The sequence below is a fragment of the Erpetoichthys calabaricus genome, chromosome 7 (assembly GCF_900747795.2).
Source record: "Erpetoichthys calabaricus chromosome 7, fErpCal1.3, whole genome shotgun sequence".
Taxonomy (NCBI): Eukaryota; Metazoa; Chordata; class Cladistia; order Polypteriformes; family Polypteridae; genus Erpetoichthys; species Erpetoichthys calabaricus.
Window position 1 is genome coordinate 164,109,210 of NC_041400.2, and position 15,804 is coordinate 164,125,013.

At 37.6% G+C, this 15,804-nt stretch overlaps 1 protein-coding gene across 1 annotated transcript in view; it reads left to right on the top strand.

Annotated features, from left to right (window-relative positions):
* Nucleotides 1–4,447, top strand: part of map1b (microtubule-associated protein 1B) — a 149,951-nt gene extending 145,504 nt beyond the window's left edge. Inside the window, exon 7 of the mRNA XM_028805657.2 lies at nucleotides 619–4,447. Coding sequence (XP_028661490.2) covers nucleotides 619–774 — 156 coding nt within the window. The 3' untranslated portion in view covers nucleotides 775–4,447. The remainder of the gene's footprint in view (nucleotides 1–618) is intronic.
* Nucleotides 4,448–15,804: the final 11,357 nt, after the last annotated feature.

A 15,804-nucleotide genomic window follows, 5' to 3' on the forward strand; every position in this document is an offset into this window, starting at 1 on the left:
TTAATAGTATTACCCAGAGTCCTGTGCAATAGATGCAAATAAGAAAGGAGTGAAGAATCAATGTGCTTTAAAAGTGTAACACTTATTTGGTAGCAGTGGCCGTGAGCAAGCGAGTACATCAAAGAAAGAGAACAAATAAAAACAAAGAGAGGTATGGAATCTGTAGAGTGCAAGCCTCACTGAATTCATGCTTCCTATTCTGATATTTAATTCTGTTATTTTACCTCAGGAAGGCAGGGTGGTGCAGTGGTTAGCATGGCTGTCCCATAGCTCATGTTTCTGTTTGTCCACAATAATCGGTCCAGCATAGTTGGCAGACACTTCTCTAGCCATCAGGGACACTTAAAGTACCACTGCACCATTATACTCCACTCAAAACTATTCTCCTTCTGCATTAACCTCAATGCATTTTGCAGAGTTCGGCGAGGTTACTGAACTTATCTGCAATTTTGCCTAACTCACTGCTCAGTACTATTAATGAAACTGAAAGAGGTTTGAGAATCTTTTGTTAAACAGTAACCGTGGACTTGGAAATGGCTTATAATGTTCCTTATTCTGCATTAATTGTTCTCACTGCTAATCAAACATAAGGACTAAACATTTTCTTTTCCATTTTAGGTGACCTTAATCCCCACCCATGACTCAGATGTAATGAGGGAGTGGTACCGGCAGACTCATGAAAAACAACAAGACCTAAACATCATGGTTTTAGCCAGCAGCAGTACCGTCGTCATGCAAGATGAATCTTTTCCTGCTTGCAAAATTGAACTGTGATGCCCATGACTCTTTTCATTGTAAACTCCAGTGAAAAATGAAAATGCCCAGTCAGGAATGAAGCCAGTACATGAAAGGACCCACCCAAAAAATAAATAAATAACAGCTACATACTCTCAGTGATGCAAGTCACTAAACTAACCTCGTCTCTGTTAGCCGCTAAAGCATCAGCTCCCAAAACAGATTTCAGACTAGTGCTGCACGATACCCGACGCAAAAGGCCGCTATAAGCCTTTGATGCCACTAAATGTGAAGGACCTCATAAGCAAATTGGTCCTGTAGGTCTGTGGTAAATGCAGTCCACGAGTGCCCGAGCAATAGTTTGAATCCTGTTTGGGGGCTAAATGATGTACAAAAATCAATTACCCCAAGGCATGCTCCCTAAGAAACAGCTTAAACAAACAGTGTTCCTTTCAGTCATGCCATCTTTCTGTTTAACCCTGAAAAGCCTGCATGACCATAAACATCTGAAAGCAGCAAAAAGGCTACTAAAATATAGCAAAGACCAAAGGATGAGGGAGTACACAGTTCTGGAAAATTTGCCTTAGAAAGTGACTTGAATGTAAAAAAAAAAAATCTAAAAAACTGAGAAAATGGATACTTAATGCACTTAATTTTGTAATGTGAAACAGCAGGTGTTTTAATTCAATGAACAAAAAAGTCAATAACAAACAGCCATTTAGGACAAACGTTTATACACTAGTGCTGAAGTTTGAGTGCGCATTTAGTTTGTGGTTCCACATTCCTATGATAATCTCAGCTGAATCGTTCATTTATTGATTGATTGGTTGCTTGCTTGATTCATGATTTGTAAGAGCCTTTTATAAATGACTCACAGCAAAAAAAAAAAAGAAAAAGCCTTTTAATCGGTACATACATGAAGAGGTTGGCTATGAGTAATTGAAGATTTGTTTTATTTTTTTGATTTTTTAATGTTATGATTAGAGATCCTTTTGGTTTCTGTGAATTTTACTAATGGACGGGGCAACATTTCAAGTCTGTTTTAATGTACAAAAAATGCACTTGTGTAACCATGATGGCAGCTGAAAGCCACGTAATGGGATTTTGTGAGTTTCTCATTTCTTGGACTTTTTGTGTTTTTAAATTTTTTTGTTGTAGTTGCCAAGTTTTTCTGTTTTGGTGTGTGTTACACAGCTGTCTCCCTATGGAGTGGCCTTGTTTGATCGCACTGTATTGTTCATTTCAATGATTGTTTACTATTGCATTTGTTTTGCACTCGTATGTTTGCACTTCAGTTGGACATAAGCCTTTTCGCCTAGAATCATCTTAATACAACAGATACGACAGATCATTTCAAGTTTAGTAGGAGACTGCCATTATTATAAGTTTCTTTTTGGCAATATTTGTGAGGAAAATGTTTGATTTTAAGACCGTTCTGGGACTGTGACATCTCCCAGGACCAAATTTCATTTCCTTGGCAGGTCACCAGATGGGGATTGCATGTTCTCCCCATTTTTTATTTAGTACTCTGGTTTCCTCCCTAGATTTGTGTATATGTTCAATTCACTTCTATTTCTAAAATGGCCTTTGTATTAGCAGGAGCACCCTCAGTGGACTACCATCCCATCCAAGGATGACTCCCTGTGAAAGTGGTAATGTGGAAAATGGGTAGACAGATCCGTAATATTTTAACAGTCTGTTTTTGACATGGTACATAGAAAATAATTTCTCTCATCCAGAACTTGTTGGCCATAAAATAGGGACTGTCTTCCCTTGACCCAGATCATTCTAAATTAGTACAGAAAGCAGACAGCAAAAGACACGTTTTCAAGTAGGATTTGTTTTTGTTTATAAACCTTCGGGAGATTAGTTTAAATTTATTACACACACTAAATTGTTACCCTTTACCTTCTGCTTTTTGCTGCCTGTAACAGTATTTCCAAAGAAAAACGACGAGTGACTCCAAATGTTGACCTCATTAGGTATTTCTTTTATGGAATGCTGTTTTCTGTTTTATCCAGTGCTGACCGATTTGTTTTTATTATATTAACTACACTCTTTAACAGAAATATGATGTCGAAAAACAGTTGGATGACTGAAAAGATTATCTTTTATAACTATATTAATCTGTCCAATTTGAATGATGTCAAAATTTTGAATCTGCACTTTTTTTATTTTACAATGGTACATTGAAGGAATGGAAGTCCTGATTGTAGTTCTTTATTTATAAACAATTTTGATTTTCAAAATGAGAATTTTTAGGATCATTAATTTGTATCTGAATGTGATTTTTATTTATTTATTTTTTAAGGAATGGCAAAAATGATGAGTAAGTTGATTTCTGGATGAATGGAGAGCCGATTGTACAAAATTATATGTTAACTTTAGTATTGTGTCTTCAGTCGAAGGAGATTTTTGCAAAGTTTTGATTATGCTGAAGAGTGCATGTCTGTGATGCACCTCAGGAAAGCGACTCTTTACAAGGCCACCTTGCCACAAGTGCTCACCTCCTCTATTTTTTTTAATGAACCTGTAGGGAATGAGCACATAACTTTTACATCACGTAGTCTGTGTTCAGATATGAGACACAGTCTACATAGATAAATGGAGTCTTTCTTTTCCAGATTTTTGCATTTGTATAAAGGTGTATTGATGGGCAGAGACATTACTGGGTGAACACAGCTGGTTGTGACCAGGATGGCAACTTTTTCTGACCTTGGGGTTCGTCTTAAACTTTCCACATGAGCCTGCAGTTAACAATACTTTAATGTGGGGCCATACCATTAAATACAACAGATTAGCATTTAAAGTAAATGCTTTCAGTGGGGGCTGCAAATGCAACCATGGGTGCTGTAGATCTCACTTTGAAAAGCTGTAAACTGAAATAAATGCTATATCCCACTCTTGTGTTTCAAGTTTTCAACCCACATAGTATTAATAAACTATTAAACAAGTAAAATCACCCAAGCTCCATAACACTTATAGAAGCATCTTTCAACTGTACCAAATAATAATCAATTTTCATCATAAGAGATAAAAATCTAAAGAGTTGCACCACTGAATACGTTGTCTAAAAAGCTTTCCGCTTTTAAAACTTCCAGAGAAAGAAAATGACTGAGTAATTATTCATGGGACTGGGATACAAAATATTTTACCTCTTGGCTGTACTTAAAGGTACATAACGGTTCACACTAATTTTTTTCCCCATCCCAAAGCTGTAAATGGAAACGATCCTTTCTCCCCGCCGCTCAGTGTTCACATCTTTCTTTGCATGTTCTTATGGGGGCTGGATGGCCCTAATAGGACTGCAAGACTGGTAACATCATTAGCACAGCAACAGTTCATTTTTGTTTCATACCTGCATGAATGTTTTCTTGCCATGATACTAAATAGTCACACCAGTTCTAGTTGCCAGCTGAGAGTCACCTAACACTATTGTCTCTCCTCTGAATGATTGTTTGTGTGTTCATCAGCGGCAGTGTATGGTATTTATGTCTTATAATCCTGCATCATTCAACTCTACTCTATTCAATTCTATCCTATTCAGTCATATCTAATGTAGAATTTAGTTTCCAGTGAAAGTATTAAGTAGTGCTTCTCTGATATTTGTGTGCAATATCTCCCTTTCCTGCTGAGGAATTTGATGTAAAGGGGCAATTTAAAATAAAAAGGGAAAAAAATTGATCCACAATAAAAGCCATGTGGAAATGAATGCACCGTGTGCTACTTTTTGTTTTTGACTTGTTGGGTTGTTTTCTGTAACATGGACATGAGCAGTAGGTCTGCAGAGAACAGGCAAAATGAGGACATTAATGTTGCCTCTGAATTTTGACTTTCTTTATTCTAGGGTTCAAGATTCACAACTCTTTGGAAAAAAGGAATTCAAATATTTTCTTTTAGGTCATCAGTAAAGCATTCATTTGTGGATGCCACTTTGGAACTAAAAGGAAGTGCAATTTCTTGGGAAAAAGAATCTTTGAGAGTTGTGGATTTTGTTAGGTTATTGGTTTTAAAACAGAAAAAGGAAACACTAAAGGTATTCTCTCTCTCTTGATATTGAGTAAAGGACAATATTAAGAATGCAAATAAACCAAGTGAAAAGACAAAGTCTCATAGTCAGGTATGCTAATCCATGAAGACAATCATCATACTGGAGCCCCAAGATCCCATGACAGTTCTACTGTGTCCAAGTCAGTCCTAGAGGGCACAAAGTTTCAAAACTGTTGTGAGAGATTTCTTCTTTAAAAGTAAAAAGAAGTGTCACAAAACAAAGTTTTAGGGACCGTCCCCGTATATTGTCCAACGGACAAGAAAAAAAAACACAAAAGAAAACGTTTTGGTGATCAAAAGCAAAATGCATATAGCAGTTGAAATGGTTGGCAGGAGGTGACGTCGATACTGTGAGACGGAAGTGACGTCAGTTAACGAAAAACTGGAAGTGATGTCATCAGGGGTTGCAGGAAGTGACATCCCGGCAGCCATTTTGGAACCCAGAAGTAGGCTTTTTATTTCTCCTCGGTTTTCCTGCTGAGAAGAACAAGAGATTTAGGTAAGTACCAAGTACCCCTTGTCTCGCGATGTTTCACTCACCTTTAGGCTTTTTGACTGCCTCCTAAATGCACGTGTGTAACATGACCCCCACCCCCATCAGCCCAGACCCGTCGGGTCGGGCAACCTGCACCGAGAGGTCGTGAACACGGGAGAGAGCATTGGCATTGGCCTGCAAGGTACCTTTATGATAAACGACACTAAAACGATAAGGTTGAAGGTCTAAAAATCATCTAGTGATGCGGGGATTAGACTCCTGGTGAACGGACACCCACTGTAGGGCAGCATGATCCGTCACTAGAGTAAATTCCCGCCCCAATAGGTAGTACCTTTACTGCATGATAGCCCATTTGATTGCCAAGGCTTCTCACTCCACTGCTGCATACCTGGTCTCCCGGTATAGCAGTTTTCGGCTGAGGTACATAACAGGGTGTTCAGCACCATCGATGCACTGGCTCAACACGGCACCTAATCCTGTGTCCGATGCATTGGTCTGGAGTATGAAAGGAAAAGAAAAATCAGGAGATTTAAAAATAGGTGCTGACATAAGGGCCAACTTCAAGTCACTGAATGCAGTATCGGCATGATCATCCCATACCACTTTTAATGGTGCTCTTTTCTTTGTTAGATTGGATAAGGGCGAAGCAATCTCTGAAAGAAACGAGGAACGAAACAGCGATAGTAACCGGCTAAACCCAGAAACGCTTGTACTTGCCTCTTAATCACTGGACGGGGCCAATTTATGATGGCATCAATTTTGGAGCATTGTGGTTTAACGGTGCCCCCACCCACCAGATAGCCCAAATTATTGGCTTCCTTTAACCCAAAGAAAAATTTCTTGGGATTAATATGAAGTCCGGCTCATGCTACTGTGGACAGCACCGTTTTAACCTGCAGCATATGTTCCTCCCACGTGCCAGAATAAATAACAACGTCATCTAGATAGGCGGCATTAAATGAATTGTAGGGCCATAGCAGTGTTTCTACCAAACGTTGGAAGGTCGCTGGTGCCCCATGCAAGCCAAAAGGAAGAACAGTGTACTGCCAATGTCCACTTGGAGTACTAAAAGCGGTCTTTTCTTTAGCGGAGGCCGTTAAAGGAATTTGTCAATACCCTTTCGTCATATGGAGCGTAGTTAGGAATTGAGCATTACCTAGCCGATCGAGTAGATCATCCACTCGCGGCATCAGATACGCATCAAATTTAGAGACTTGATTAAGTCGTTGGAAGTCATTGCTAAACCTCCACGACCCATCGGGCTTAGGAACTAAGACAACTGGATTAGACCAGGGGCTGTAACTTTCTTCAATAAACTCTAACTCCAGCATTGGTCTAATTTCCAACTCTACTTCCGTATTCTTTGCCTCTGGGAGCCTATAGGGTATTTCTCTGATAATCACCCCCGGGTCAGTGATGATGTCATGTTCAATCAGAGCAGTCCATCCTGGTATCTCGTTCACTACTTCCGGTACTGACAGGATAGCCATCTTTAGGTCCTGTTTTTGTTCCGATGTCAAATCAGGTCCAAAATTAAGGTGTGACTTTGATACAAAAAGGGAGCAAGGCTGATCGAAGGAGAGATCAATTTCACTTTCCTTCCACGGCTTCAGCAAATTTATATGATACACTTGCTCACTCGGTCGAAGATTTGGTTGTTTTACCAAATAATCCATGAGTCCTTTTCTTTACTTAATTTCATAAGGGCCTTGCCAATGTGCCAGTAATTTAGAATGGGAACTAGGAACGAGTACCATTACAAAATCACCCGGGACAAATTCCCAAATGGTGCTGTTTCTATTATAATAATGAGACTGCACTGCTTCAGCCCTTTCCAAATTTTCTTTTAATATGGGTCTACTTTTTTCTAATCTATCAAGTAATTGTGCAATATATTCTAATATATTTGAGGTGGGAAGGACCTCTTCTTCCCATCTTTCTTTTAACATATCCAATAGCCCATGGGGTTGTCTTCCATAAAGTAATTTAAAAGGAGAAAAATCTGTAGAGGCTTGTGGGACTTCCCGATAGACAAACAATACGAGGGGGAGTAACTGATCCTAGTTCCTCCCATCCTCGTTAACTACTTTTCTTAACATCTGTTTCAAAGTCTGATTAAATCGTTCTACCAATCCGTCTGTTTGCGGATTATAGACCGATGTTTTCAGATGTTTTATTTGGAGTAATTTAGCCACCTCCTTGAATGTCTCCGAAGTGAAGGGAGTCCCTTGATCTGTAAGAACCTCTTTGGGGATCCCTACACGAGCGAATATCCCTACTAATTCCTGTGCAATGTTTTTTGAAGTAGCTGAGCACAACGGAACATTCCCTGGAAATCAAGTGACATAATCTACTGAAACTAAAATATATTTATGACCTCTTAATGAGGGTTCTAATGGTCCTATGAGGTCAATGCTGACTCGTTCAAAGGGAATATCAATAAGGGGAAGAGGGACGAGAGGAGCACGGTCCCTTCTAGGAATCTGATGAAGTTAGCATTCTGGACAGGAAGCACGAAATCGTCGGACCTCCTCATTTATCCCCGGCCAATAAAAATGGAGTTTAATTCTCTCCAGTGTCTTTTCGGTGCCCAGATGGGCTCCCAGAAGGTGGGCATGCGTAAGTTCACATACTTGTCGCCAATAAGTACATGGTACTAGGAGCAATGTCCTCACTTCATTCTTGTGTTCTGCCACTCGATACAAGAGTTCATTTTTTATTACAAAGAAAGGCATTGGTGGCAGGGGATATACGGATGTATGTCCGTCAACTGACACTATTGCATTCCTAGCAAATTTTTAAGGAATCATCGTTCCATTGTTCCCTTTTAAAGGAGGACGGCGTAATTAAGAATTGTGAGGACAAATTCTGTATAGGGTCTTGTTTAACCTCAATGGGAGGAGTCTTAGCCACCATGTCCTTTACGTTAACCGTATTAGCTCCCGCAGATGACAATGGGACATCAACTCCATCGCACTGTATACGCATATGGGTCCTAGTGGCTGTTACACGGCATGGAGGCAGTTGGAGTAGATGAACTCTCCATTATTAAGCCCAAATTTCTCTCAGGAGCTGTTGTGTTTGTACCGCTATTATTTTTTGTCCAGTCTCTCCCAATTATGACTGGAAATGGGCGATCCGGTAATACTGCCATGGTTACTTTTCTCATAGTATGATTTATAGTTACCATACAGTTGGCAGTCTTATAATACTGGATGTCCCCATGAATGCACCTTAGGCTAGTTTTTATTTTAAGCCATTGTTGCGGTAAAACAAATCGGGAAGCAACAATGGAAATGTTACTCCCAGAATCGAACATCGCCCTTACCTTAAAGCCATTTATAAGAACTGCACCTGTATGAGAAAGAGACAGAGGGTTAATCACAATGGCACAGTACTTTCTCCCATAATCAGTGAACAGTCCATTGGTTCATTGGGGCATGCAGGTGACAGATGTCCAACCTCCCCACACTTGAAACAGCGGGGGAGGCCGAAATGTTTGTCCCTTTGACGGACAGCAGGCTCGGGGGCTCGTCAAGAGGGCTTAGGGGCTGCCCCACATGCCTGTTGGGTTTAGCAAGAGGACCGTTCTGACTGCTCAGATTTACAAGCCGCCCAGTGACGTTCAGCGATTTTAATCAGGGTGTCCATTTTCTCAAAATTTTGTTTCCGGATCTGCTGGGTGATATTATCAGGGAGGGCAGGCACAAAGGTCTCACATGCTAGAAGCTCAGCCAACTTGTGACAGTTGTTTATATTGGGCCGTAGCCAACGACACACCTTACTCCATGCCTCAAACGCCTGGGTACAGAGAGGCTGTTCTGGATCAAATTGCTACTCCCTCCATTCTCTCGCCTTGGCGTTTGAACACCTCCATCTTAAGAATATCAATCATCGGCTTGCTCCTCAGTTAAGTCATAATAGGCCCTCTGCGCTATCCCCTTCAGGTAGGGAGCCAGTAGGTACGCCCATTCTGACCTCAGCCACGCGTTCCGCTTAGCGGTACGCTCAAAAACCAAACAATAAGATTCAATGTCGTCCCCCCTCAATTAAGTAAGTAAGCTGAGTGGGGAGGGACTGAGCGACCTCCGTCCATACCGCGGCTGCAGCCCAAGCCTCGGATTCGGAGAGCTGGGTCCGAGTCTCGCCCATCTGTACCTTCAAGGTACACAATTCAGCCATGATGGTAGATAATACTGTATTAAGGTCTTGTTCTTCGGTCAACTTGAACAAAATATCCTGCTGGCCATACCAATTGTGAGAGATTTCTTCTTTAAAAATAAAAAGAAGCATCACAAAACTGTCCTTGTATATTGTCAAACTGACAAGAAAAAAAAAACACAAAAGAAAATGTTTTGGTGATCAAAAGCAAAATGTACATAGCAATTGATCATTTACAATGAGGAAATGGCGTTTTTATACAGTAACTAAAATGAAAAACAGGAAATGGTTGGCAGGAGGTGACATCGATATCGTGAGACGGAAGCGACATCATTTAACAAAAAAATCAGAAGTGATGTCATCAGGGGTTGCCAGAAGTGACGTCTTGGCGCCCATTTTGGAACCTAGAAGTAGGCTTCTTATTTCTCCTCGGTTTTCCTGCTGAGAACGACGAGAGATTTAGGTAAGTACCATGTGACAACCCCTTGTCTTGAGATGTTTCACTCACCTTTAGGCTTTTTGACTGCCTCCTAAATACAATACAGTTTTACAATACAGTTTATTTTTGTATAGCCCAAAATCACACAGGAAGTGCCGCAATGGGCTTTAACAGGCCCTGCCTCTTGACAGCTCCCCAGCCTTGACTCTCTAAGAAGACAAGGAAAAACTCCCAAAAAAAAACCTAGTAGGGAAAAATGGAAGAAACCTTGGGAAAGGCAGTTCAAAGAGAGACCCCTTTCCAGGTAGGTTGGGCGTGCAGTGGGTGTCAAAAGAAGGGGGTCAGTACAATACAATGCACATGTGCGACACTGTACATAATTAAAATTAGAAAAATAATCACAAGACTTTCAAACTAGGGTCAAACTGAGGGTCCAGATCTCGAAACCTAAGCATAAATAAAATTCAGAATATGGCCCAACAGGTGCAACAGAGGTATCCGTCACTGTCGGTCTTAACATTTCAGTTTTAGTTCCACGAGACGTCAATGCATACATTGTAAAATCTCTTACAGAAATATGTCAATGTATCAGGAAAATATTTTTCAATCCTTAACAATGCAATCATTCTAAAAAATAAACTAAAATACAGTTACACTTTTAAGCATGCACACCCATAGTTGATTCATATCAAATAAAATCTATTTAAAGTGATAACTATTTTTACAAGCACATTCAATTTGACATCAGTAATGAAAACTGATTTCTGTTAAAAAGAAAACAGAGCAGATTTTCACTGTTAAAATCAAATTATCAATAAAGTGAAGATGATATATGACGATCAAGTATCCATTTTGGCTGCTAAGTAACAGAGTCTAAAATACTAGCAAATGCAGATCTATTATCCTGCAATCTACTCTATATATATATAAAATCCTAAGCCTAAAAGTGCAACGATTTTATGTGACGTTTTTATGTCACATTTTTTGTCATGCTTTAAATCGGGCTTATTTTAAAACCTACATATATATGTTTGGGATCATTCTTTTCAGAGTTTATCGAACTTTAATATGATGTTGTTAGATATTCAGATTCTTATTCTGTTTTTAAATTAAAAATTAAAATATCAAGAAAGTCGTGGTTTTTGTCAGTTAAAATGAATGGATCGTTTATTTAGTCTCTTATAAATACTCATCGAGCATGGTGGACCTCAGTTTAACAGGAATACTCCAATCGGTAAGAGTATTTTATTTTTAATCGCCATTTTATTCTCATTTCAAGATTTTTACTCAGTTAAACAATAATTAATTTTTCTTTTACATATTTATAGAAATTTGTGATTTTGACTCAAATAATAATTTTTCTTTTGTACATTTACAGATTTTAGTAATATTCTGGCTACAACTGGCCAGAATATTTATAAACAAATCACATAATGACAGTTTTCATTGATTTATTTATCTTTTATTCTGTCTTCACATACTAGAAGATTTTGTCCACAAACAACATTGTATAATAGATTTATACTGAAGATACACTGAATCTCTGCTCTCTGAACCTGAGATCTTGTAGAAATTAATTTCTAGAAAACAAAAACATGACTGCAAAACAAACATAGTAGAGGGTAGTCAAATAGAAATTGCTGTGAGAATTTGTGCATCATTTTCTTAGTGAAAAATTTAAAAGTCTATCTCACTTTGCAAATATTGAATATGTTAAGTATTTACGATTTGAAATCAGAGTGCCACCTACTTGCATGTGAATAAAGCAGAGAGGTTATGATTAATTACTACTTACATTAGAGGATATGAATTCTGAATTTCCCCTTGGGATTAAAAAAGTTTATCTAATCTAATCTAGTAACCTCGGAAGATAATCTTTTTAAGACCTACCTGAAATTGGAACACCTTCTGCGATTATCAAGGGTTAAATTGGGCCCAAAATTGGTTCAGTTACTCTGTAATGTGTGTCTATGATAAGTTACACTACTTAGAAAATATAAGTGAGATAGCCAAATCAGAAGATGCTATCCTTGCTCAAAACTAAAATCTAAGATAACTAAATAGAAATAAATGTAATACACCATTCAGAAGACAAAATAATACAGTGGTGCAGAAAAAAGCAGCCCTGTATGTAGTACAGTCAAAGGAAGATAGCAAGAAGTCCATGTGAACATTTTAGTAATTTTGTTAGTTCTGTTATTTATGTGCATGCTGGGGAGAAGGCATGATGTACTCAATGGAACAGCATATTTCAATTGTGAAATCGCATGTTCATATAGGCTTCTTCAATTTGACTCACTAAGGATTCACAGAACAATATCGCATTGTGAATGCTTCTGCAAAACACAAAATTAAGCAAATGGTTAAAAAGCAACAATCTACCATTTCCAGAAGCAATGAACTAAAACCAAGAAACCCTTCACTCCACATCCCAGAGGAGGCCGCCAAAGTTGTGAGCTATATAGAAAGAGGTCCTCACAAGTCATAAGATTATCACAACAGATGGTATTGTCCCAAAGATTACGTCTGTGCATACTCTATCATTTGTGGGTACTTTTTTGTCACCATAGGTATCAATACAAAATGTTTTTTTCCAATTTTGTGTTCATACTCCTGTTTTGAAACTGAACTTATTCAATCGAGGTTAGACTGTAGAAAGGAAAAACACTACCAAAACCCAAACATTATTTGTGATGCTGTCACAATAATTGGAAAAAATGAAAGCAGATCTAATGCCAATCACACTGTACTTTGAACATAATCCTTTACAGTGACTGGTGCTTGATTGTGAAACATTAATTCACCTTGACTGATATGTGCTCTCTAACTGGCTTGAGGCTGAAGTTAAACAATTTGTCTAAGGAGCTCATATCAGTGCTCCTTTTATTTTCAGGATAAGTATAGTTCCTAATAATGGATCATTTTTATTGTTCACATTAATATTCATAAAAATAACCACTTGAATTGAGTATTGTGTGGTTCTTTAATGCATGAGGCAGGGCTGTAGTTCACCTTTTACTTTAAGTCCAAAAATAGAGATGCAGATTTAGAAGAACAATTCTCTTGTTGGACAGAATATTGAGAATGTGTTGGCAGAGGAATATGACTATGAAGCTTGACTGCAGAAAAAGTAATCAATCAAGAATCACCATCATCTCCTCTATCTAGTATAAAATATTGAAAACTTCAAATACCATGCTTCTCGGCCCATAATTGCAAAATGGAATTTAATGAATATATTACAGAGCAAACACAACCCCAAGTCCATAATAAATCATTAATATTGGATTAATATTTTAAAAAAATGTCTCAACTCACCGGCACTCTTTGTGGGGGATTCTCTCCATCAAACCTCCAGTTTTTCAAGAATTTTCATACCTTGGTACTTCTTATGTTGCTGGTAATTTAAACTTTTCAACTTGTTGCTTCAATATTTACTTTGTTAGGGCAATGTATAGACCTGCTTCTGTTTTGTAGATTTGTTTGAACAATTTTACATTTTTTACTTTGAAGTCCATAAACTGAAACTCCTTCATGCATAGGAGTATTGGTAGCTGAAACTCAGTAAAAAAAATAACATTGGTTAAGCAATTTGCAAATTGCAAAGTAGATAGCTAAAGTCTCTCTCATGTAAATAAGAGAAACATTATTTGTCTAAGACTAATTATAACAATTTGGTGGAAGACTATGCTGCTGTACAGATAAGAATATGGAATCCTTGCTTACATGTACAGATACCTCACTGCTAAAACAGAAAGAAGCGGTCACTAGACCATCACTAGGTCTTCTTTTTGCGTTTAGGTCCAGGCACCATACCCCACCCCCATTTTTGTGCCTGTGATATGGCAACTTTTATTAGGTGGCAGCCACAAAACGAATGGGTAAGGGACAGTAAAAAGGTAATGACAGATGAGATGATGGTTTATGAACATCAGTTTCTCAGAAATATTCTAACCAATTTGATGTCCAGCTGCAGTCTCAACCTTCTAGAATTTAGTGGGGTCTTCTTATTGGTTTGGGTGCAGCAGGCTGTCAGTCATGAAACTTTATTGGCAGGGAAAGTCTGAACTTTTACACTATGGTCCGACATTCAAAAAATGTCCAGCATGGAATTGACACTTTAACATTTTGCCAAAGAAAAATTAAGTTGTTGTAAAATGTATCTGTTTTTCAGACTGGAAGTTGTCTCTGTTTATATCAGTAGTTCGGTTCCAACATAAGGGACAGATGCTACTTACCATCATTCTGACAGCAGACCAAATTACACAAACAAATGCTAAATGCTTTAAATATGCCAGATTTCAAGAACACATGCTATTAAAAACATAAAATCTAACTTTATGGGATACATGTAAGAGATGCATTGTGGTTTAGTTTAAGCCCTTGCTAGATGGTGGCACTGTATTCATCTAAGAGATTTTCACACATAATTAGCCAAGAAGCAGTACAAAGTTTACCACACATATAAACCATAATAATAAAATAATAAACCTGATCCACAAACAGAACAAAAACTTTATTTGTTCCATGAGCCTACATATTAGGCCTAGATTTTTGAAAGTGATAATAGCTATTCTTGTTTCACTTGCCTGCTAACTGAATCAATTTTATTTAATGATCATTAGTAACATTAAGATTTCGCATTATGGTCTAGAAGCCAAAATCATTTCATCACACATTATAGTCAATAATTAACTTGTGACAGCATACTGCAGTTTTTTGTTTTTTTTGTATCTGGGCCTTTCCATTCCCAGTGTCTACTGAAGGCTTTTTCCTGACTATACTTAACTTTTTTACCTTTCATATTAATTATACAGTAAAAGAAAAAAATATGAATGGAAAATTTTGTTCATGAAATAATCAGAACTCCCTATAATTGAACACAGATGGAGGCCAATTACTTTTCTGTGTTATTTAGAGGGTAATTACACATCTGATATTCAATTAATTCTTATTAAAGGACCTGTGTACTTACAGTATCCAATCTATTTCATTTTTAGTAAATTTTGAAATTTCATAGCCAGATACAAGAGAAGATATGCTAATGGTAAAAGAAATCCTGAAGTGCATCACCCTGTACAGTTTGAATACAAAATATGAAATTTACATTGAAGACTGGTCCAAAAATGGCTATGTAAAATATATGAAAATATACAAATTAAGAGCACACTGTATTTTCTCTTCCAATTAATGACTGTACTTCTAATTGGACTGCTATTTTGATTGAACATTATTAGATTACATATTTTTGTCTTGTATCATGTTAGTACAGAAACAGTAACAGTAACGAAAATAAAATCTAAAGAAAAACATCACGGATATTGTCCACTTTTTAAAGGGCTACAGAAAAAAAATGTGTGTGCTGTATAAAAGGGGAAATTTTATGGTCATTTCTTCTTCAGTTTACGGATTTTTTGTTACCTTTAACCATTTTATTTTACTTATGACCACTCCAGTGATAAAGAGATACTTTCTTTTGTATTCATGATTATGTGACTTGATTTTTTTTTTTAAGCAAACTATTCAAGTAAAATTGAGACAGCTCCTCAAAGCAAGTGAACTAAAAGAAACATTCACAAATTAACAAGACATCCATATTCTAAAAGCTGTAACAGTAAAACAGGTTTTTTTATAACAGTATTTTCTCCCCAACACAAGAATTAGAGCAGGAGTAGGATAACTAGTTGAATAAAATCATAAAAGCATAAATCTTTTATTTTTAATTTGGAAACTGAAACTAGATTTTTGCCAATTTATTTTATGATTTATATAACATCAACTTTGGTGCCATTTTGAAATGGAGTTTGATCATTAGCCCTGCTATTTTCAGCATTGTTTCCATGGCAGTTGACAATGTCACAACACGTGATGCCATCATGCCATCGTCAAAAAGGGCATTATGACTGACTTTCAAACTTTGGGT